At 41.6% G+C, this 24381-nt stretch overlaps 4 protein-coding genes across 8 annotated transcripts in view; 2 read left to right on the top strand and 2 right to left on the bottom strand.

Annotated features, from left to right (window-relative positions):
• The window catches only part of tnrc6a (trinucleotide repeat containing adaptor 6A), a 37139-nt gene extending 31217 nt beyond the window's left edge, over positions 1 to 5922 (top strand). For all 5 annotated transcript variants that reach the window (XM_035910829.2, XM_006798037.3, XM_006798038.3 and 2 more), the window contains one exon: positions 162 to 5922. In XM_035910829.2, coding sequence (XP_035766722.2) covers positions 162 to 510 — 349 coding nt within the window. In that variant the 3' untranslated portion in view covers positions 511 to 5922. The remainder of the gene's footprint in view (positions 1 to 161) is intronic.
• Positions 5923 to 7294: 1372 nt separating this feature from the next.
• On the bottom strand, positions 7295 to 10340 carry ndufab1b (NADH:ubiquinone oxidoreductase subunit AB1b). Its single transcript, XM_087840259.1, has 5 exons — positions 10096 to 10340; positions 9187 to 9306; positions 8765 to 8852; positions 7569 to 7682; positions 7295 to 7482 (listed from the first exon to the last, which is right to left on the bottom strand). The coding sequence occupies exons 1-4, from the start codon at positions 10264 to 10266 to the stop codon at positions 7591 to 7593; spliced, it is 471 nt and encodes a 156-aa protein (XP_087696385.1). The 5' UTR covers positions 10267 to 10340; the 3' UTR covers positions 7295 to 7482; positions 7569 to 7590.
• Positions 10341 to 11530: 1190 nt separating this feature from the next.
• Positions 11531 to 14012, top strand: dctn5 (dynactin 5). The gene is made up of 6 exons (XM_006798036.2): positions 11531 to 11697; positions 11865 to 11933; positions 12023 to 12141; positions 12336 to 12447; positions 13039 to 13141; positions 13250 to 14012. The coding sequence occupies exons 1-6, from the start codon at positions 11650 to 11652 to the stop codon at positions 13345 to 13347; spliced, it is 549 nt and encodes a 182-aa protein (XP_006798099.1). The 5' UTR covers positions 11531 to 11649; the 3' UTR covers positions 13348 to 14012.
• Positions 14013 to 15186: 1174 nt separating this feature from the next.
• On the bottom strand, positions 15187 to 22971 carry hapstr1a (HUWE1 associated protein modifying stress responses a). Its single transcript, XM_006798035.3, has 5 exons — positions 22524 to 22971; positions 21413 to 21493; positions 20929 to 20996; positions 20006 to 20216; positions 15187 to 18783 (listed from the first exon to the last, which is right to left on the bottom strand). Exons 1-5 carry the CDS (start codon positions 22717 to 22719, stop codon positions 18464 to 18466), a joined length of 876 nt encoding a protein of 291 aa, XP_006798098.1. The 5' UTR covers positions 22720 to 22971; the 3' UTR covers positions 15187 to 18463.
• Positions 22972 to 24381: the final 1410 nt, after the last annotated feature.

Below are 24381 nucleotides of genomic sequence, written 5' to 3'. Positions count from 1 at the left end.
TGCATTCTTCCAGGCATATTACCCCCCCAAAATACTCCCAAAATTAAGTGGGGAATTTCAGTAGTGGACAGTTGGCTTTTTAAATGGATGGAAAAAGAGCCATATGATGTTGTGTACAGACAAAAAGTCTCACTCTTGTCTAACCTGCTCTGTTTCTACAGGTGTGTTTTGGGGAACACTACTATTCTGGCTGAGTTTGCCAGCGAGGAGGAAATCAGCCGTTTCTTTGCACAAGGGCAGTCAATGGCCACTCCCTCCTCTGGCTGGCAGACCCTCGGCTCCTCTCAGAGCAGAATGGATCAGTCTCACCCCTTTCCAAGCCGCGCTTCTGAACCCAACCAGTGGAACAGCAGCGACCTCCACAGCTCCTCCCTCTGGGGTGGGCCCAACTATTCCAGTAGCCTGTGGGGGACCCCCAGTGGCACCGAGGCAGGGAGGATCAGCAGCCCTTCTCCAATCACCTCCTTCCTCCCAGTTGATCACCTGACAGGGGGCGGGGACTCCATGTGAGCTGCCTGCCAGTGAAACAGGCTCGGGGAAGGGTCAGTAGAGAATTATCAATAATCAGCAGAATAGAGACACAAATGTAGTTCTATAAATGCAATGGCACTAGTTGGACTCTTTCTCATTTACAAGATATTCAACAAAACGGGGTCTCCCCTGTGGAAAACAAGTTACGTTTCTCTCTCTGCACATATGTCCACTTTGTTTTAGCCCAAAAACATATCAGTCGGAATACTTGAATCATGCAGGCCAATTCTATAATGTGAACGGATGGATATTTGCCTCCAGGTAGTGCTCTTTCAGACCGAAAAAAAGCTTCAATCGAGCTCATTATTATTATATATATTTTTGTTTCATTCGTCATGTTTATTTGAATTCCAATTCTTTTTAACATTTTATTTTTGTTTTACTTTTTTTTTTGCATTTGTTTGCTGACAATGTTGGAGTATGAGCTTTTTTAACTTTGCACTGAATGTGTTGTTTTTTTTCTCAGTATAATCTGCAATATAGAGGGAGCAGCCAGTTTTTTCCAGTGTAGCTGTTTACTCATTGAGGTCCTTACTGTGTGTGTTTGTGAGAATTACTGTGTGTGTGTGCGCGAGCTGTGAATGAGTACGTGTGCGCTCCTCTCTGCCTTGGCACGCCTACCTTACTGCGTTGTCGTGGAGTTCAAGATCAACAGATAGTTAAAAAATTAAACCTGACTTAGGATGATTATCTGGTGATAGTTCAAGTGACATTAAAAGTATTGCACCAATTTTGTTTTAAAACTAAAGAAAGTTGAGCTCTGCAGTGCAAAGGACTGTAGCCGCAGCTGGGACTAGTAAGCCCCGCCCACCCTAATATAGGGAGGCGGGGGATATCTAGCAAGCCCCTCCCCCTCCCTCCCTTTCTCATTAGCCCCCTGGCAGGCAGGTTTTAGTGGGGGGGAGGGGGGGGAACAGCACTTTCAGAATAGGCTTTCAATGTTTTGGAGGTGCCACACTGCAACCTCTTGTTTACAAGACTTGGGAGGCAGAAAGTGTGTTCATTCTTCATTTTAAAGAGAAGATGGAATAAAATTTTAAAAAATGCACAAAAAAATTTTAAAAACGCTTTAAAAAAAAACAAAGATAAAAAATTTTTAAAAACAGAAAAAGTTTTAAAAAAACAAACAACTCTTACTGAGGATGAAGACGATGCTTTGTAACTCTGGGAATTCGGATCAGTGTTTTTTGGCCATGGCGTTGGTTATTTTGAACTATTCCTCTTTTTGTCTGCTAAATAACCAGCAATGGTTCTCAGGAAATCAAGCCAGTTTTCCCCCCTTGTAGTTTGAATTAAAGAAAAAAACTACTACTCCTTGTAGGAAAGGAAAATACAACTTCTAGCACTGAAAACTATGTAAAGGTCTGTAAGTTTTTGTTTTTGTTCTCTCTCTTTCTCTCTCTCTCTCTCTCTCTCTGCCAAATAACTGCTTTAAGCTGGAGAAGCTCAACACACTGCTTTCAATATGCTGTCTTTTGAGGGAGGGAGGTAAGGTGTGCGGGGAGGGGGAGGTCGAGGACACTCCCGGCATTCCCTCTCCTCCTACTCTTCCTCCTCCTCCACTCCACTGATGTTTAAAAAAAAATCAAGAGTGGGGATCGTTTAATGCGTGAGCGCGTGACTGTGAGCGGGGAAATCGTCGTGTCTCGTCAGACTTATAAACCAAGAGAAAGGCGACTCTGTATCTATGCATACTGTAGCCTCTCGCATTCACATGGCCTACTGAGAGGCGTTTATTTTTTATTTTTTACTCCCTCTTCGACCATGTGTCACAATGTTTTAGCTGTTTAACAAACATTACTCGCTTTTCCTTTTTTTAAATTTCTCTCATTGCCACAAATGGTGTTTTGAAAAAAAATGGAACGAAGAGAAAAACAAAAACAAAAGTCAGAAAAAAAACAACAAAAAAACTCTCGTTTTGGTTGAAGAAAATATTTTAACAGTAAAAAAAAAGTCGTCCACATTTCATTGCCTTGATCCTAATTGTGTCCGAAGATGCAACAACAAGTCAAGTGGCTTCTACCTGTTTACAAAATGAATATGATTGTATTGTACTGTTTTATTTTCTTTCCTTTGGGGCAAAGGGGGGGAAGGTGGGGTACTCATCTGAAGTTCCTGACGTACGTGTGTGTGTGTGTGTGTGAGAGAATGTGAATTGTGGAGGTTTTGTGTGAGAACAGCGTGAATGTAAAATCCACCAGTGGCGTTTTTCTTCACAACAAGAGAATAACAGATTTATCTACCAGTGATTGTTTAGTTACTTTGATGCACAATTTGTTTGTTAGGGTCATGGGGGGGGGAGAGAAGTGTCAGAGGGGTGCATGAACGACGAGTCAGCATTAGCGAAGCCATGGACCTTAATTATCTTTTCTTCATCGTGTTTGTGCATGTCGCCCCCCCCTCCTCCCTAGTTCTCTTCTCTCATGTAGGTTTTTATTTCAGAAGTACTAGAAGCTTTAGTCTTTTATTTTTTAAGCTTAGCCCGTGAATATTTAACAACTTCAAAGCAAACGCAGTGAGACAGAACCTTGAGTATTAGCCAGACTTGACAGTGATGTGTGCCAGTATTGAACCGCTCTCTACCAAATAATTCAATCATACAAAAAAAATTAGTTTACTTAATTCCAGATCTCTTTGCTTATAAATATATATATAAATACATACTTACATATATCTCTTATTTGTATTTGTTGTCGTTGTGTTGAACAGTTGTTATCAAGTGGAACATCTGAGCTTTTTTTTTGTTGTTGTTGTTAGTTTTAGTCTGACACGTTGAACTGAGGAGACTTGGATTTTGCACTTGGGTGGATTCTAGAGGAAAAAGGCCGAAAGCAAAGCTGAGACAGATCTTTAGATTTTCAGGTCTCTGATGGAGAAGGTGCGCCTGTGAGTATTCGACAGGGTAGAGTGTGTGCACGCACGCGTGTGTGTGTGTGTGTGTACTGTGATTCGAGAAGATGGTGCTTTATTGGTCTCCCTTGGTTGGTGAACCTCCAGCTCTGAGCTGGGCCCGAATGTAGCTGAAACGGTTTGTAAAAGTATAAAAGACAGCGCAGCCTCAAATGTGCATGAGGGGCAACAAAAAAAATTTGTAATTTTTTTTTTTTTTTTTGAGAAATTGAGCAGCAGTCACTGCTGCCGTGGTGTCGCTTGACTGAAACGAGGCGAGGAGGGGACGGGACTCGCGATTGGCTGCTTCTTCCTGGCTTTTCAGGGATAAAGGGTTGCACTTTTGCCTCCTCGCCGGCTTATCCAGGATCAGCTCCTCCTCTCCAACTCCTAAGCTTAACTACAGGGAGAGGAGACTCATAACTGACAGGAGGTCTGAGGCGGGGGGGAGGGGAGGGTGGGCTCTAAACTGTCTATATTCCCTTACTGCTCAATGACATTACTTTACACTTTGTTCATTCTGATTTTTGGCAGTGCTGTCGTTCCTGGCGCTGATTTGAGAGCAGCTTTGTCCATCCTCAGTATCCTTTTTTCTTTTAACTATTACCGGGACAAAGGCTGACCCCAGATCAGCAGCTCAGGTGGCAGCATTGCTGTGCTGTTAGAGAAGGGACAAGCAACGTCTGGAAAACGCCTCTTAATAATGTTGTTACTGTTTTGGTTCCATAATCGTGTTTGTATCTACTGTCAGCCTGCGTGAGACTGTGAGAGTGTTTGTGTGTGTGTGAGTGAATACATCATCATGCCAAATCGAGGAGGGAGGGAAGGAAAGGGATAAATCCTTTATTGTTGTTGTTTGGTTGTAGTTGTGTACGTGTGCATACGTGTACTTAAAAAGCTGGACAATATTAAATGCTTGAAGATTTAAAAAAAAAAAAAAAAAAAAAATTTAAAAAAGTCATTTGCAAAAGGATGATGTGAGGAAAACCTTTTTAGTAAAGTGAAAACCACCACGAGCAATGTACAATCCCCAGGGCTGCCAAGCAGCTTCCCGACAGGGCCAGACGAGGGGAAGGAAAGGAAAAGGAAGTAGCGGGCAGGAGGGAAGCTGGCTGGTGATACTCTACTACTTTTTAATGTTTAAGAAAAAAAATAATGTGACTTTTTTGTGTTTCTCTTGACTTAAATATCCTGTGAGTAAATGCTATATTATATCATAACACACCTGACGGCTCCTACAGTCGATCAAAAAGCGCTAAGGCTTATTTTTTTGACAGGAAAAACAGAAAAAAACAAACAAAAAAACAAACAAAATAGAAAAAATACAAAAACTGTGAGAATCTGCTGTCTTTTTTTTTTTTGTCGTTTTACATTTAGTATGAACACACAAACAAACCCTGAAAAGCTTTAGTCTAACCAGCACAAAGATGTGGGCGGGTGGGGAGGGAAGGGTGGGTTTATCAGGGGAAAGGGGTGGGTGTCGCTCAGAGAGACTATGCAGTGGAGTGTTTGAACCCAGGCTTACATGTCCACCTTGGGTTTTTCTTCTTCTTTTTTTCCCTGTCTTTAAATAAAACAAAAAAAAAAAATTCCCAAAAAAATGAGTAAACACCGCTGAAATGGGATTCCCACTAATATTCCTCAAACGTGTCGTGCCATCGTTAAATTGTACAGCTAGTACAGCTACTAATAATAATAATAATAATACAAACTGAAAAACCTTTATTACCTAGCAAACGGTGGGCCAGTTGTAGCAGGAGGAGGAGGACAGGTTAAGATTTGCAAAAGTCCATTTTTGTCGATTTTTCTCGCAGCTCGAGCGAGGCCGGTGAAACTGCAAATTTTACACGACTACAGTGCTTTTTTTTCTTTTTATAGAGATTCTATCAATCCAGTGTGTAGTTGGATCACCTGTAAACCTATTATGCACATCGCTTTGGGAGACTGTTGAAACTATATATAAAATATATATATGAGAATATAATCGTACAGTGTCTATAATCAACGAGGGGGCGTCTTCCTCTCTTGCAAACAAAAACAGGAAGTACCTTTTTATTTTCAAACGTCTTCCTCGGGTCATCAAAGGATTTTATCTTTAAACTTCGGTGGAATCTGCACTTTTTGAAGGACAATCTTTATTTGTATGGGTATAAAAATTGACAAAATAAACGAAGTCGCCTGATATTAATGGTATAAAAAACCAACTCCAGTGTGCTCTAATAATGAATGTCTCCTCTGATGCTGTCTACTTGTTTGGTTTCATTTTAATCCTTTTATTCTCCTTTTGTTGCTTGGTTTGTTCTGTATTTTTTTTCCTCTTTATTTCTTTCTGGATTTTACTGCTCTTAAGAGAATCTGTACTAAGGTGTAGAGTAGTGAGTAGTAGGTCTTCTGTTGGCTGTACTCGTATACTGAATTACTGTTTGTAACCCGCTGGCTTCTGCAGCCAGCATACAAAGCTGTATAACTTGGGTACAACCCTCAATAAAAGACTAATACACAGCGGCCGCCTCCCAGAGTCTTTATTTCTCTCCGTGTGACTGAAAACTTCTGCTTCGTGCTCCCAACAACATCTCTGACTTCAGGAGACACAGACATGCTGCTGTAAATGAGGGAGCAGCTGAAAGTAGCTGCTGCTTTTGTTTGCTTGGACAACCTCTCAAGACAAGGTGATGTTTCCTGTGAAATCAGGATTTTAAAGTCCTCTGAATGCTTTGGTTACTCAAAGAAAAGCTTTTAATTTGGTCTGGTTTATAGAAATCTGTCTTAGATTGAAAGAATTCGGTTTCGGTAAACTCCAACGCTGGGTTTGCTAATTTTATTATTGTGTAAACGTGTTAGTTGTGAGTTTATTTTTGACCCTTTAAACCAAAGTATATTTTATACGCAAGTTTTTGAGACTTCTACATTTTTGTTTTTTCCCTTAAAAAAAAAAAAAAAGTTGCACCACAAAAACATACCCGATGTAGCAAATATGATAAAATTACTTTTTTTTTTTTTTACTTTGTAAACCTGATGAAAAATGAAAATATAAAGCCCACAATAGAATTTTCTGGCAATTATTTAATTGGCCAGGTTTTAAAGGGTTACATTTTTTATTTATATTTGTAAAGGTGCATTTGTTAGGGCTCAGGTCGGGTACTGAAATAAAAACACTTCAGTCCCAGCTGTGTGGACATCCTGCAACAATGGCACCTCATTCTTCATGTGTGGACACAAGATTAAAACTCAAGAATTGTCTTTATTGGTTTTGTCCTCATCTTACGAGGTAAAGAGTGAGGGAACATGAAGCTTACCTTTAAATCAGTGCACTAACAGGGTTATTGCATAGAACAGGGGTCTCCAGACAGTAGCTCTCGAGGACTGGAGTTGGAGACCCCTGGCCTGGAGAAGACAGATTTATTTGAGCTGCTGGTGGATGGAGCTAAAATTAATCTTCTGGTTCTGCAGATGAAAGCTCTTTGTATCTTTAAAGTATTTACTGATTAATGATGTGGCGCTATTTCAGCTTTATATACAGTCTAGAAACCACAGGCTTATATACTTAAGCTGTATTTTTGGGAGCTTTTTTCCTTTGACAGGTCAGTAGTGGATGCAGGTGGTGTGGGTGAGCCTCCCAGCATCAAGCTTCAGTCTCCCTACAACCCAAAGTAGATGAGAAATGAAAATAGATGGATAGTTATCGCAAATCCCACCCAGTGGAAACATCAACTAAAAGAACTGCAGCTGAATCTGGGTCCTTCCTCTTTACTGGACCCAAAGCGGAGTAACAGCAGACACGGAAGTGTACAATATGTCTTTATTAATCTATTAATGACAAATTGTACATGGGACCACAGGGCGGAGCTGAAATAAGAACAATAAATCAAACCAGTGATATAATCTTGTTTAATATTGATTTTTTTTTTTATCTCCAAGCTCTCCTGAACATGTTCATTTAAATACAGTCAAACACGAGACAGCTGAAGCCAACGTCGCCATAATGGACACGAGTTGAAGTAGGAAACTGTTTGGCGCCCATCTGCTTCACAAGAACTTCCTGTTGGGTGGGTGGAGGTGACCCTATCTGGGCACAAAGGAATATAAATTGAGCACCGACACAACAACGTGTGACCAAAGACAGAAAACGGGGCCTGATGGTGACTTGCCTCTGGTGTGCTACAGAGCAGATTACTCATAAACGTCTTTCTTGTCTGCGATGTACTGTACGATCTCCTCAGGAGTCATCAACTTCTCTGCTTCTGCATCTGGGATCTCAAAGCCTGCGGCACAAACAAGTTAGTGGTTACGGCGTGTGCTAAAGTAGCCATGTGACATGCATCGATAATGCTGGATGAATGAGCAGCTTTCTGCACAGATGGTCACAAACATCTCGCTGGTACTACGTCCTCAACTGTAGGTCACACATATTAAAAGCTGTTAGTCTATTAACTTCACTGATCAAAATAAGAAAAAAAAGTCCTCTGAGTCCGATTTAAACTTTCTGCTAACTGCCAAAAATGATCTAAGAACCCTGTTCTCAGCATACTTCAGACCCGCCCAGGACATCAGAGGTTTAGACAAATAAAGGCTCTGAAAGGACTTCCTGTAACCTCTTGAAGAACACCTGACCTTGTATGGAAGTGCATTAGTCCTGATGTAGTTATCAAATCTGCAATTTGACTAAGAAGTCACCACTGACGCTCCTGCAAGCACTCATGCTAAATGGACTGATTCTTATAGAGCACTCTTCTTCTCTCTCAAAGCACCAACAGCACGCCTCATTCACGTTCCAATAAACACACTGAAGTTTCGGGTTTAGTACCTTGCCCAAAGATGCTTCGGATCAAACCACTAACCTACTAATTAGCAGAATGCCTGTTCCATCTCCTGATCCACAGCCACCCCTGTTTAAAATTTACTTCCCAAACAGATTATATAAATCAGATGAATTATTACAAGTCAAAAATTAAAAAGCAACAAACTGCAACCTTCATTAACCTTCTCAATCAATTTTCAAAATAAATCCAAAAAATAAATGCTGTAGAATGATGTGTACTACAGTGTTTCTACCACAGGATATAATCTGAGCACATCCTGCTTTATGTGGGACGTCCACACAGAGTGTCGCATTTACCCTCTGAAGACAAACTTGACAGCACTTTGACACTGCAGACGCTCAACAGGCAGGAAGACTGCAAGACTGATGTTTCATATCCACATACTCCCACTGTGGCTGTACAACAGCAGTCACATTCCGCACTTCAGGCATCGTAGGAGTCAGAAACATCTCTTTTGCTGACTTAATGCCTAGAGCCACAGTTTGGAATAGTTTTCTATGCAGTATAAAGAGGTTTGCTCTCACCAAACTCATCTTCCATGGCCATGATGATCTCCACCTGGTCCAAGCTGTCCAAACCCAAATCTTTCATGAAGTGAGAGCTCGTCTGCAGCTGTGGAACAGAAACCAAACCGAGGGTTAGAAATTCAAGCTTACTTATACAGAAACTTACAAACACTACAGGCATTTGAGGGTGCTTTAAAATAAAAACAAAACCAAATCTACATGAGGAATGATAGTATTAATTTTAGATTGTTTTTCCAAGTTAAAAATCTAATTGTTATTAAATTCACTACATTAAAATCAGTAAACTTTTCAATTTCCATGAGCCATTCTGGACAGGGATGAGTCACGATTGCCTAATTTCACCTCACAGATGCCTGCGAATGTATTATATTCATACGTGTTTCAGCTGGAATTCACTGAAGGTCTCTTGTTGTTCTCACCTTCTCTGGGTTGATCTTGTCGTAGAGCTTGAGTACATACATGACTCGTTCTTTGATGGTTTCTAGAGTGAGGGGGGGCAGGTCTCCGTACTGTCGGCACAGCACACCCACCGAGGGGATCTAAGGATTGCCAAGAAGAAGGAAGAGTTTATTAGTGCAGAGGGGAGTGGGGGGTTGTGATCATACAGCCTGTACATTAGCTTTCCTCAAGTGAGTGTGTATTACAGTGTGAAAAGATGCAATATCTTCCAGTACACTGCAACAGTACAGATGTAAAGGCTGGAAAAGTTTATCCAAGTTTCAAAATAAAACTTAAATCTTACGGAACTTTGACCAAGAAGAAATCTACGCTGCTTCTGAAGCTTTTAATGTGTGGCTGATTTTACTATCTCATCTGTAATTACTGCGTTATGGTTTCATTTGACTAAATTTGCAATTAAACGCATTTATCAGCGCATTAGTGTTCACTTACAACTCTGCACACAGCTTGCTAAAACACCTGTAACATTTTTTCTGTGTTATACAAACACACTTGTCGTAACATCCGCACTACAACAGTCTTTTACCTTTCTGCACATTAGTACCCGATATTTAGCCAGAATCAGCCGTGCAATGCCGAGTTAGAGAATGAAGTTGCAAGTGCAACAACACAAGTCTGTCAATGAAATCATCGACTTTGCTAACTAGCTAGCTAACCAACAGGGCAAACATGGCTGTCCCATTTTTAAAATCTAACGCCTCCGTGTTTCGTGTTTCTCTGCCACAACAACAGAGAGTCGTTCAAAGCGAAATAAGCTGCTCGTGTGACACCATGAACTCTCAGCCGGCTAGGCTGGCCCCGCAGGTCTGAAAGACATCGGTAGGTCACAGCGGCTAGGCCGCGATGGTTCAATGTTACCGGAGACTCACCCGGCTCTGGACGAGCCACCGCGTCCTCCGGCTGTCTGCTGCTAAGGAGAGAGGTCGGTGGACGGCCACCGCCTGGACGGCAGTGACTCTTAATGCGAGGTTACTGGAGCAAAGCCTCAGCGAGGGCCGAGCGAAGGAGCGGACACACTGCTGCAGGACACGAGCCGCCATGACGGAAAGCAGTTACTGAGAGCTACCAGCGTGCGAGGCGAAGAAGAAGAAAAGCGGGTCAAGGGCTCCGTATTGCGCATGCGCACAGTGCAAACCTTGTGTTTATTTCTAATTTGTCGCTTTATCTGCGCTTTAAAAAAAAAACAAAACTATTTAAACACCGTCCATTTCTCACCACGAGCACATGGGCATTGAGAAACTGCCAATGACTTTGATTTAACTGGAAAATAAAAATGAACTTTCACATTCATAAAACAAGACATTGATTGTGCATATGAAACAAAAACAAGTATAGAAGATGTTGCTTTCAGCCCTTTAGGTGTACAATAAGAGCTCCTGCTAAAATGAAGTTATAAAGTCTACACAAATTAGACAATAAAAATGGACAAAGACAAACTTTTATTCTCAGTTTCTCTGACATGGATTAAGCTGTGTTTCTGTGTTTTTCCCTGTGTCGGCCTTTTCTCTGACTCCTCGGGTAGTTTTGACTGCTTGATTGCTAGATCCAGGTAGCAGTAATGTCTCCAGGGTTTCAGGCAGATTACACTTCAGTTTGTAAGAGCGACAGTCCTTTTCATCCTCCTGTTTCTTCTACATCCGTCCCACCTGCCTGAATAACATATCCTCGGACGAAAACCCTCGAGTGTCCACAATCACACCAAAGTGCTCTTCCTCTCTCTAAATGTTCCAGCTGCTTAAAAAAACTCTTGTTTTTAACTTTGCTCATCAGTGCTGCACGGCGCATGTAGCTTTTCATGCGACCACTTCAGTTAAACCCAGCTTAACCCTCTCAGTGTCTTTAGTCTCATTGAAGATACTCCAGAGTCTTTATCACAATCCTCCACGGCGTGGAGCTGTTTCACAGAGGAGCCGCCTTTCTGTTTGTCTCAGGGTTCATTAAAAAGAAAACACAACAAAACTTACATATGGATATGTATATCTATGATAAAATAATAATACATAAGTTGTTTTTTTTTTTTTACAAAGAACCAATTTGTGGCTCCCTATTTTTAAAAATGTCAGACAAGATTAGTCCATACCATTAAAAAAAGAAGAAAAACAGCAAAAAAGAAAACATCCCTGACACTATCACAAAATATACAGACAATTATTCCAGGGTTTATAAAATCTTTACTTATTATTATTATTATTATTATTATTATTATTATTATTATTTTAGCTTTACACGCGCACATTTATTATGTCTGATTTTTGTTCGATTTCTGATATTTTAAATAAAGTTATTTGATGGCGTCACGTCCGGGCTTGCGCAGAAGACGAGAAGAAGGAGAAGGAGCTTCCCATAGAGAAAATCCGTATCGATGCTTTAGATAGTATCGCAGAATAGTAAACGCCGTTTGATAGTTCAGTGGGTTTCCAGCCATGGAGTTGTCTGAAATACTGTACAACAAAGCGGAGTACATTGAGACGGTACTGTGTGGGATTTTAATCACCGCTGCTTAAGCTAACGTAGCCTGCTATCTGTCCGAGCAGAAAGTGAACGGGGCGTTGGGCGGATAGCAGAGACGGTTGTTTGTGCTCATTTATGTGGACAGACACAGACACGATTATTAACAGTGGTTGTTGTTTGATTTCAGGCTTCTGGCAACAAAGTGAGCAGACAGTCGGTACTATGTGGGAGTCAAAACATAGTCTTGAACGGCAAAGTAAGGAAAACACACACCTGGAACTGACACTGTGAATAGAAAGTGTCCATCTGTGCTAAAGCTTAGTCTTTGGATGTTCTCTCTTGCAGACTATTGTTATGAATGACTGCATCATCAGGGGGGACCTGGCTAACGTCAGGGTGGGCAGACACTGCGTGGTGAAAAGCCGGAGTGTTATTCGACCACCTTTCAAAAAGTTCAGCAAAGGGTAAAGTATCTTTGACACACTTTCAGGCCAGCCATGTGCTTTTATGTTCTAGATAAAGATGAAGATGCTTTGAGATTGTTTTTAGTTATTGTCACTCACAATATATTTAAAGTCACTGTACAAATGAATAAAGGAGAGAATATGGTAAGTAGAAAAAGCATATTGTCTCATCACTGCCCTGTCCCCCCCTGCAGGGTGGCTTTCTTCCCGCTGCACATTGGAGACCACGTCTTCATTGAGGAGGACTGCGTGGTCAACGCAGCACAGATTGGTTCCTACGTCCACATTGGGAAGAACTGTGTCATAGTGAGTGAAATAAAATCTCACACACGCACACAGCTAGCTCCTCGGCAGTGAAAGGACATCGCTGTGAAGGGGTGGGGGTATAGACAGAAAGTCTTTATTGCCTGTGGTGAACCAGTCACATGGCAGTCATGCAACCTTCTGCTGGCAGTCGAGGGCTGAATTAATAAACAAAAAACACAAGCTGGCATTTTTTTTCAGACTGTTGATTTGGATCACAGAAATGGGGACTTCACTTAATCTATATAGCTATATCTAGATAGATAGATGGATATATCTATCTAGATGGATAGATGGATATATCTATCTAGATGGATAGATGGATATATCTATCTAGATGGATAGATGGATATATCTATCTAGATGGATAGATGGATATATCTATCTAGATGGATAGATGGATATATCTATCTAGATGGATAGATGGATATATCTATCTAGATGGATAGATGGATATATCTATCTAGATGGATAGATGGATATATCTATCTAGATGGATAGATGGATATATCTATCTAGATGGATATATATGAAAGTGCATGACTTTGTGATGTTTGATGATGTTTAAATTTCTTTTTTCCATTATGTGTGCAGGGTCGCCGTTGTGTGCTAAAGGATTGCTGCAAGATCTTAGACAACACTGTGCTTCCTCCTGAGACAGTAGTGCCACCTTTCACCGTTTTCTCTGGATGCCCAGGTGAGCAAAACGCACACAACTAATCAATAGACCAGCATCTTTCTACTTTTCTGTCTTCGTTCTCCTCGCTGTCTGGTCTTTACCTGCGTTTGTCTCGCTCTCTCTCAGGTCTGTTTTCAGGAGAGCTCCCAGAGTGTACACAGGACCTCATGATTGATGTAACCAAGAGTTACTACCAGAAGTTCATGCCCCTCAGCCAGATATGAGTTGCACTCTTAAACTCTCAGCCAGCCACACGTTGGGGGCTCTCATCAGACTCTTAAGAGATCACCTTTTATCTGTCATCGACCCGAGGCCTTGAGTTTAATTTCCCAAGAAAAAAACATCACGTGTTAAAGTCAGATTCAGTTGCACAAAGCTACCATGTGTTGGCAGCTCCAAATTTCTGAGAAATAAAATGAAATCCCGTTAGATGTCATTCTGATGCTTTGCCCTGTCACTGCATCACGGAGAAAAACTCGTGGACCCCCTGTGTGGCCTCTGATCATCGCCGTCTTTACCCGATGGCTCTCTGAGAGCAGCTGCAGATGAGGATGAAGAGGTGGAGGAGCTACGAAGGACGCAAGAACACGGCTTTTAATATTGAACACCCACGGACCAAACAGTAGCAACACTAGTCCTTTGAGGATGTTGGCTGAATGTGCGTATCATTCATATCAGCAGAAGACACATTCATTTTACTATGGCTGTAATTTTCTTCATTGTTTGCTTTTTTTGTCCCTTGCTGGACATTGTAAACTGTTCAAGTATTTAATATTGTTTTTATGTTTGGGGGACGGCCCTCATTGCTTCGCTTCTGCTGTTTTCTGTGAGACAAAATCTGACATAGTGAAGCATATGAATAAATGTAAATGACTGAAAACCCTACAAACGTCTCAAAGGTGTTAACTTTATCTAGGATCATTTACTTTGGATTATAAGATAATAGTTTTTTACCACAATAATGTTATTTATTTACTGATGTTCCTGAGAATGTGCAATCTGCTGATTTAGAATCTGCAAAGGTTTCCTGCTGATCATCTATTAACAGGGGTGTCAAACTTAAGGCCTGGGTGTCGGGATTGGCCCAGCAAAGACTCTAATCTGGCCCACTGGACTGCTTTGGAAATGCATAGGAGAGCATACATTTTAGACTGTATTTCTATCAGTTTTACAGCTTTCTTTCATATTACAACAACATAATTAAGCAATAAATGGTTACATTACAGACAAGTTCCTCTTTTTCAGTTTATAATATAAAAAATACTTTTTAGTTTTAAATTAAAAAAGGCCTTTTTTGTCATGTATAAAAACTGAGACACACTGTTGAATATTGCCTTATTTTTCTTATATTAAGATATCTCACAAATTAAATGTGAAGTTTTTAGGTTTTCACTAGTTCAGCCCACTCAGGATCAAAGTTGTCTCTATATGATGTAATCATTTATTTGATGTCACTGATCTAGTAGAAATGTTTATTCTACCGCTGACCTCTGGCTGCCTGTAGTGGTTTGTATCCAGTGGCTTTTTAGGCGTGAAGTTTCAGGGACGCCTCTGGTCATTATTGCTTTATTAAAACAAGAAAGCAGGAAGAGATTCAGGAAATGACCCAGCATGGACTTTAACCCTGGTAGCTGCGTATTTCTCACAGCATGCAAGTCATCTGCTCAACCTGGTGAGCTAAATGACAAGTTAGTCAAATGTCAGCAGCTTTGTTAACAGAAACATTTCTAAGTCTCCAAACTTTTAATACTGTTAACCTGCTCCTCATTTATGCTTGAGAAGAAAAAAACAGATCGATACTTTGCTTATTTACTGACGAAGTTAAAGAACTGCAAACTGACAGGGAAAAGTAGCAATGAGTTTGACGTGAAGATCATCTGAAGCAGAAGAGCTGTGCTGCTGTGAAACGTGACTAAAACAGAATACACTGTTTAGAACAGGAAATGGCACAAAGAGGCCTTACTGCCTGTTTTTAACTTTTGTTTTGTCTTTATTCCCATTTTACAGCATCTTCTTTCTGAAAACGCTGTCCTTATTTTTAAAATGAAACATAGCCAATCCGATTGCGATTCAATGGTTTTATTTCCTTTACAATGTGAACCACATATATCATACCAACAATTAAATGTTCAGTATATAGATTAGCCATTTATTACCTTTTTAAACAAATAAGAAACAGCTGATGATAGTGTTGGCTCCAGAGACTTTGTGGCATGAGTCACCCTGATGAAACAATGTGGATGAAGGCTGCGACTGGCTCAGGGAAGAAACAGAAAACACAGGGTGACCCCAAGCTGATCTGAGGAGGGGGAGCGGGGGTCAACTCCGCAGGTTTAACAGGGACTGCAAAGACGACACAATCCTGCTCTTATCAAACTCTTCAGTCAAACCTTTGGGAAGGAGACATCCTTTGATAGGCTCAATCTTTAAGTGCTTTTCCTGTCAACACACACACTTCCCTGTAAATGACATGACGTGCAACAGAAACAGCAGGCGGGTGAAGCTACTAGTTTGTAGCCGAACACCTCGTTTCGTCTCAGAAACAATACTGCCGAAGTGGAGTGTTAGACACAGAACAGCGAGCCAAAGCGTCTAAGAGAAGAAAACTAGAACATTTCAAAATGCATTCCTCTGCTTTAATGAAAAGCGTGTGGACAAGCAGACCAGTCAGTCCTCAGGAGCTACACCACCTAAAACAAAATAAATTTAAATACTTTTTTTTTTTTTGCCAAAGGTTAAACCCAGAGGTTTAACTGCACACGACCTGAAATGTGACTTTACGGCACATTTGTCTGTTCAAGAATCAAGGTTGGGTCCTATGTTAAGATTATTCACTGAATCAGTGATGGCTGAAGCAGCTCAGCTTACCAGACACTTAAACCCCACCTCCCCTCCGCCCTCTGCAGGCAAAGCTGAGGTGTTCAATACCAAGCTTACATTTTGAGTCTCAGCGGTTTCACAGATCCAGGACTTTGACAGATTGCCAAACATCACCCGGGTTCTTTTTCCTACTGAAAAGCCTGAAATCATAGGAACATAAAAGGCAACCTAGAGCACAAAAAAAGAAAACGCAAAATGAAATCGGTGACCAGAATTTAAGTTAAAAAAACAAAAACTAAAATAAAAAACCAAACTGGCATGCTTTATACAACTAAATAAAGGCCACTTCACAGGCCATAAAATGTGAAAGGGAGAGAACTGGAGTCAACATGAGGAACAAACGGAGAAGAAAGCAGGAAACATTAACACCACACTGGTCACTTCCTGTGCGTAATACAGGTAGAACAGCGCGCTGTATCATTAACACGGCAGGGCTGGTTTAATACTGAGACAACTCAAGATTTCTTTAATCATTTACACCCACAAACATGCTCAGGTTTAGCTCTGATAACATCACGTTAACATCCTAAAACAAACTGATTCATATTGCTTTGTTTTACCCCGTTTATTGACTCATGTGCCATTAATGTCTCCTGCTCTGCTCCCTCACTGAATGTTGGAAGTAAACAACCATTTTAGGAATGAAACTCAACCCCATGTTACTTCGTTCTGTACCAAGTTTAAAAAACAAAACAAAACAAAAAACAAACCCATCCACATTTTATTAATGCACACACCCCTTTCACAAAATACAGACGGCATCCATCTTCCCATCCGACACGCTGGCCCAGTTACCTCGTGTGCGCCGGGTGGCATGTTTGGTGGTTGTTTTTGAGCGTGCCACCACTCCTAAAGCCTAAAAAATTAAGTTCGGCTTTTTCTTCCAATATCTTACACCATATGTCAAACAGTCTCTGCGACGTGTTCAAATAATTTTGAAGAAGTGACAAAAATCAAGTGAGTGCGAGAGCTCCTGTTTTATTTCTAAGCATCCCCACACTTAAACCTCTATTCCGCAAAAGCGGTGCCGAGCCGTTTTTCCTGGGAAACTGCCCACGTTTACAATCAAGTTAGAGGGCTAAATGTTATCGAGCATCTTGAAAAGCACGGTGGACACAGATTCTGACGACTGCCATCAGCACGAGTGGTTCTAATTTTGATGAGCGGTGCTGTGGCGCCTGGCTGAAATGCATGATTAGATCAGCACCGCCATTTGTAGAAAAGAGGTGAATGTAGTGTGTGGACAACTCATAAGTGTGCACGTTTAGGGCCGGACAAAGGTACAGCTGGAATAAAAATGGAAGAGCCGATTTATTTGCATGAGTTAGAAGTGAAAACTAAGTGCAAAAAAATCCTTATTGCAACTCATCAGAATCATCCCACGACCACGGGAAAACAGCAGCTGCTTTCATAATAAGACCAGAGCAGAGGGGTAAGGGGCTGTTGGAGAAGCTGCATAAACAAAGAGAATACAATTCCTTTTCCATTATCCTCAACAGCAACAACAACAGGAAAAAAAGTGGAAAAAGAACGGAAAATTAACTTGGCTATAGCTGCTGCAAACAGTGGCAACAAACCTAGAATTTTAACACTGGTGGTTGAAAAACTAAAAACAAAGAAAAGGTGACGGCCTGAAGTACAAATGGAGCCACCGTAGAAGCAGAGCACTTAGCAGAGAATAAAGTCTGAATGTCCAAACACTGACAGCCTGCTGTTGTAGTTAGACGCCGTCAACCTAGTAGCCAGACAAACTGAACTGCTTACAAAGTGGCAGATGAGGCAGCGCGATGCCACAAACACACACCCGTACTCCTACTAGGCGATTTAGCTCCACCACTGACAGGCTACGCCAACTAAGAGCTGCAATGATGAAGTAACAAAAAGAAGGGGGTGGGGTTAACGCAGGGGTGACTCGGGTCCAACGTTTGGCGAGCGACACAATCCACTGAGTGAAGCGATTTGATCATGGCCCTCACTTCCTTATTAAGGTGGCGGGTGAGGATGAGTGAGGTTAAGGGAGGGAAGGGCACAAATGTGTCAAAGATCAAAGTGGCTTTTACTTGTCGAGCAGCACGGAGCGTTATTGCCCCCCTCAAGAACTGTGTGAATCCCAGGATAAGTCGGGAACTTTCTTCGTTGTCTCCTTTCCAGGGCGGTGTTTGAGGAATGTGCGATGTGGCTTCCTGGTCACGTGCGCGCACACTCACGCCCACTCGTTAAGTGTTCTTGATTGTAGATCGATGATTTGTAGTATAAGAGCTGGGAAAGGAGACAAGGACTAGAATTCGAGAGCTTTCAGTCCTCGTTTTCATCTTCAGCCGAAGCATCCGAGTGCGCGTGACTGTACATCTGCACATGTCCCACACGAGCCCATCCACCCCCCCGCCCCCTCTCCTAGCCTTGGCTTTGAAGGCTAACCCACCCACCATCCCCTCGCCTCGCATGTAGGCAGGGGGCAGATCAAATCATCCTGTTGCGTTTGTGCGTTGGGGAGTCTGTGATGACATCACTACATTGGGTGGAGTTTCGTTTCCTGGTTCCTCCCCCCACTCCGGCAGAGGCGGCGCCAGTAGAGTCCAGATGCAGCGCCATCTCCTCTGAGATGAAAGTGTTTAGGTCGACGTCTTGGAGCCCGTTACGCCTGCTGCGGCACACCGGCCCAGAGCCGGAAGAAGCACCTCCGCTCGCACCACCTCCGTTACTGCTACTCCCACTGACATGTGTAGGAGAACCCGGAGCACCGGAGCGCACGCTGATGCTCGCCATGGCACCACTCAGACCTGAAGAAGGAGACGAAGGAGGAAGTTTAGCAGCAGGTAGACCTCTACGTCTCATTTACAGCCTCTGATAAGAAGAAAGCTTCCATTAGGCTTATTAAAAAATAATAATAATAATAATTAAAAAAAAATCAACTTTGTTTATCTTTTAAATGGTTGATGGACAAACTCATTTTTCATAAAAGTCAACATAAAAAAAAAAACAAACAAAAAAAAAAAAAAAAAACACCACATCAGCATCTGTTCCCCTCAAAAGGAAGCTCCTCTAACTACCAGCTCCTGATTACGCAGCTATTTCAGGAGAAAGGTGACAGCACTGAGTAATATTGCCATTTTCTCATTTCTAATGCAACAAATGAAATAATTTCAGGCTGAATTCATCTATTTAATAAGGAACGAAACACTCAGCACATTGTTCATGTTAAAAAAAAAAAAAAAACACCAATAGCGCATGATCCAATCTGACAGAGATATACAAAAAGAGAAGGCTTGCAGTTAATCACCATGTCCCTAATTTCAACCAAGTTAAAGTTAATCTATCAGGCCTGATGATCACAGCAAAATACAAACAGGTGACAAACCGTGATGAACTGTGAAATGTCATAGACTTCCGTTTCTGTAATCTGACCCAGTCTGACCTCAGATGCACCCGCAATGTGACGCTCGTCGAGTTCTGAGTATTTATTTGTGGTACAGCACAGCAAAAAATACCAGCATATTCAAATGGAACTTAATTATAGAAAGGTGAGTAATAGGAAACAATCTGTCTTTCGGTTAGTCAAATAGTGTCTTGCAAACACAAATGACAGGAATTGACCTGGGGGAAAAAAAGGAAGAGAAAAAAAAAGTGCTTTCACAAAAATACCCTTATCTCTGAGCCACATGTAGCAGAAGGACAACCCTCCAATCTCTCACAGGCGTAAACACAGAAGGCCTCTCTCGTGAACACATGAGAGGCCTTAAACACAGCACTGTAATGCTCAGACATGACAGACCTGTTTAAAAGGTCTCCTATGAAAGACCTCATCTCACAGTCACTGTGGTACATTAACCATTTATCTATCAAACTTAGGAACCAGGATGTCACACACATACGTTTACGAGCATAAATAACACACACACAAGTTATTTAACATTGTAGCTGCCACTGAGGGGGTGCAAGTCAATTCTGATTCTTTGGTATGGAGTTGGCATTCGAGTCAGCCTTGCACTTAAATGTCCTCACCATGCAGTGCTATGGCCTCCCTGAAGGGCTGGAGGTCCGCTTCTACAGATGAGCCAGTCTCTGCTGGTGAATTAGCGCGGCTGGGGGCCACCATGGCCAGCCGAGGGTTGGCCCTGCTACTTCTGTGCGGTGGTGCTTTACCGCATAAAAAGCTGATCAGATCCTCCCTGCGGATGGTTCTCCGGCGCTTTTTCACCCAGGCCAACATGTCCTGTAATCCAATGCACATTATAAAAAGTTGAGAATTTATGCTTCAAAAGGAAGCGTATACTGAAACCCTACAGCACAACCTGACGCACATCTCCCGAGAAATTTAAGTACACGTCAGCTTGAAGCAGGCGGCGACTGTTGAGATTGTTCAGTACGGTTACATTTCCAGCTACTTTTTCCATTGCGTTTTTGAACTTATCAGTAAGAATAACACTCATCATCTCAACATAAGGAATATTAATTGCAGCATCAATATAAGGACTCACAAATGTCTGTAAATTCCTGGAGGGAGACAGTCAATTCCCTCAGGTCTACTCCAACAGTTTCAACAAAGAAGTGGAAAAAATACAGGGACAAATGTTTACTCTTTGTTTAACAATGAAAGGGGACCCAGGAGGGTTAAAGTCCCAACATTTTAATTTCTCTCTATCATGTGTGCCACTGCAAAAACACTGGGAGACAATCGCATGGTAATTAACACATAATGCACCAGTAAAAGCATAAATGTCAGCAAAGACGTTGGTCACTTAGAGTAGGGAAGGCTCTATAGTCAGGCATCTGTTATCAACAAACACCAATCCAGTCTTTTTTTTTTTTTGTAATACCCTTCATTGACCCTGTCGTGCATAGCCAATTTTGGTTTCCTAAACGACAGCCTATGACAGGAAACTGTAAAGTCACAATTAGTCACAAGCAAGAGGAACAAGACCCACCTTATTACGACGTTGGTGTCCTATCTGGATGCCCCGATCGAAGCTTCTCTGATGGGCCTCGACACTCTCTGTGAGAGTGAAAGACAACAACAGCTGTTCACTATTATATATAACAAAGCCAACCAAATATGTATCTCTATTTAACATTTCTCATGTTGTACGCTATTTATTATGTATTTAGAAGTGGAGATGCTCTACTAAGAGACAGGCTTTGTTTCACTAGTGAATATCTGACATTGTGCTGTGTGTTTTTTGTTTGTTTTTGGTCCCTTAAACCATGTGACAAGCCGATCAACACAGAGTTGATCAGCGATAATAACCACTTCTGTTTACCTTTTCACGTGGGGGGACAGATCAAAAACTTTTCCCAAAACTAACAAAGTTACAGCCAGAGTCTACACCGCTGGCTTAACGCACAGACACAACAGGAAGTGTAGAACCTGGTAGTCAAGGAACAAGGATGGAGGAGGATGTGGTTGGTTACCTTTGTAAAGGTTGGTGACTGCTGTAGCAGCGTTCTGAAATGGCACCCACAATGACAGGCCCTGCTGATGGCATACTCTGTCTGAAGGTGAGAGAGAGGAATAAATAAAAAAAAAAAAAAAACACTTGTAATTTAAAGCAAATACCATGGTGCCATACTAGTGGTGGTCAAATGACAGCAAAGGGGTTGAAGTTGAGGATCATTTTCATTCGCCATTTTGTCTTGCATCTACAACTGCAAGGGGGACAGGGTTTGGCATAAAAATAACTGGCAGTCAGCGCTAGATGGCCAGCTTGGCAGCAGCTTGTTTAGCAGGAGAGTGCCGACACACGAACTTAACTGCCCTCTCAGCAGTAAAGTTGCAGAGCCCAGTCAAACACACACACTGGTAAAGACTTAAGCCAAACTCCTGTTTCTACGTGCCGGGGATTTATCCCGACCGATAAGAGCCAAGCTACAGCAGATTGTAGACAAACCAATATTATCCTCGCCATCTTGTGATTATAACGTTTCGCATCGGCTCAACTCGCCAGCTAGTCGGCTGTTTAAAAAAACAAAACAAAGCCAGTGGACACGTATGTGCGGGCTCTTATTTCAACGCGTTTGGGGGACAACGTCTACAACCAATCGATACCGGTGTAGCAGATGTTAACACTGACAGCACACAGCAGACTGTCATCTGGGAATGTCGCGTAGCTACGATTGTTGTTGCCATCGCCATTTTGTAACTAGCCTGGCTAACCTGACGATAGCGGCTGTCAAACTTTAGTGTCAAAGTATTCGCGTTAACTCGAACTACCTCATCGCTTCGTCGATGTGGCCACTGCTATTTGGTGCTCGGTGTAACTACACAACGCCAGGTTATAGCTCACAATTCTTTGTCACCAGCTAGCCCGGACTAGCTAGAAAAAAATGTAGCATTGCAAAATTCACCTGTAAACGATAGTTTCCCCAGTACCCGGCTAGACGAGGAGTTTCCTAAAGAGCTAGCTACACTGCAGTTAATGTTAGTTTATAGGGCTCGGCGTACAGTCAGGCTGCTAACAAACAAGCCAAAGGGGATGCAGGCACCGTTAGACGGACAAGCAAAAAGGAGAGCGCTGGGCTGGACCTTTGTATAACTGTGCCACGGCAGTGGCGGAGTTCTGGAAGAGATGCCACAGTTTATCCTGCTCGTTGTCGACGTCCTCCTCGCTCGGCTCCCTCTGCTCCGCTTCGGCCAAACACTGTCGCTCCCATTTTGAGAACCAGTGCTCGGGTCCGTGTTCCTGTATCTCCGAGTCGCCGTCTTCCTTCTTCTCCTCCATTTAATACGCCAAAAACTCGAGGGAAATTCGATTTTTAGCTTGAAAAGATGGCCGTTTCGACGCCGTCTAAAGAGTTATATGAGGGGAAATCATGAGTACTTTTATGTTTTTGTTATTTTTTTTCTTTTCTATTTCGTACTACGATACTGCGTCGCCACCTACTCCTGCCATCATAAACCTAGCTAACTATTTTTCCTAGTTGCCGACGTCGGGATATATGCACCACAGACTATCCTGTTATGCACTTCCTCCCGCCCCATTACTCTACATGTCAGCGACAAATGGCCACATGAACGCTGCAGGGTGGGCTCTGGGTCTGTGCACGCAGTTTAATTGGCTTTCAGACATGTCCCTCACACCGCTGACACAAAAGAAGCTCAGTGAAAATTCACTTACTTTAAGTGCTCGCTGGCAAATTTATTAAGCTAGCAAGAGACACAGAGCTCAGAGAGCAAACACATTATATTATATTATATTATATTATATTATATTATATTATATTATATTATATTATATTATATTATATTATATTATAGTTGATCATTTCTATAGCATTAGATATAGCGAATTATCACCTATTAATCTAGGCATAAGTTACAGACTTATAATATATGAACTGTTGCATTGCAAGTATATTAAAATATATACGTCAACAACAAAAAATAGACTTTTCTAAACCCGTTCAAGTTCATTAGACGAAGCTGAGTGTAGGACTGACATATGTCCACTAGATGGCGCCATTTTATGAAACTCTTCTTCAGACCTGCTGCTCTGAGAAGAACCAGCTACAAGAAAAAAAGAATGTATGATTAGTGGAACCCGTATTGTCCCACACAGTTATGTGTGCATTAAAAGTATTGCTGCTTTTTGACAATGTTCTTTCATTTGTTGAAAGAATGTAATAGTTTGTAATATAGGTTGGTTGAGTATATCAGGAGGACATGCTAGATTGAGCACAGAAGACAAAGTTAAAGAGCCAAGGCTGAGGGGGTTTGGGATGCCTTGGATAGAAGATGGAGGAAAAGAGAAAAACCTCAGAGAAGATTCGTGGATGTTGTGAAGGATGATATGCAGAAGGTTGGTGCATATCATATCTGTCACAAAGGAAGATGGGTGGAGGAGAATGATGGGGGTTACAGGTGAGATGGAGAAGCAAGCAGCCAAAAGAAGAAGAAGGAAAAGATACTTGTTAATAGTAAAATCTGGAAATTAATCCAAAATGTGCGTTTACTTTATTAACGCGTTCCTGACCCGGCAGGCGATCAGCTCTTAAGTAAATCACATGGTCTTAGAGAGGGAAGGCAGCAGTTTTACTATAGTATTGTATTTTCCAATTAGTTTTTGACTTTTATTTAAATTCAATTTAGTTCACGTCTGCTGATTTTCCTGTTTCAGTTTAGTTTTTATTGTTTGAAAATGTTACGTTGTAGTTTAGTTTTTACTAGTTTCAGTGTTAGTTTTAGTCTTTTTTCATTACTATTGCATGAAGGGCAACTGCCAGGCACAACCTAGGAAAATCTGACTCATTTGACCCACTGTTGCAGGCATCAAGAGTCTGAATAAACAAAGAGTCTTTATTATTATTATTAGTAGTAGTATTGTTGTTGTTATAATCAAACTATTAAAGCTAAGGATATTTCCTCATTTTTTTAAAATGTGATT

Source organism: Neolamprologus brichardi, chromosome 4, assembly GCF_056152115.1.
Source record: "Neolamprologus brichardi isolate AB-2024 chromosome 4, ASM5615211v1, whole genome shotgun sequence".
Taxonomy (NCBI): Eukaryota; Metazoa; Chordata; class Actinopteri; order Cichliformes; family Cichlidae; genus Neolamprologus; species Neolamprologus brichardi.
Note: the sequence above shows the minus strand (reverse complement) of the source record. Positions and strands in the feature narration are given on the sequence as shown.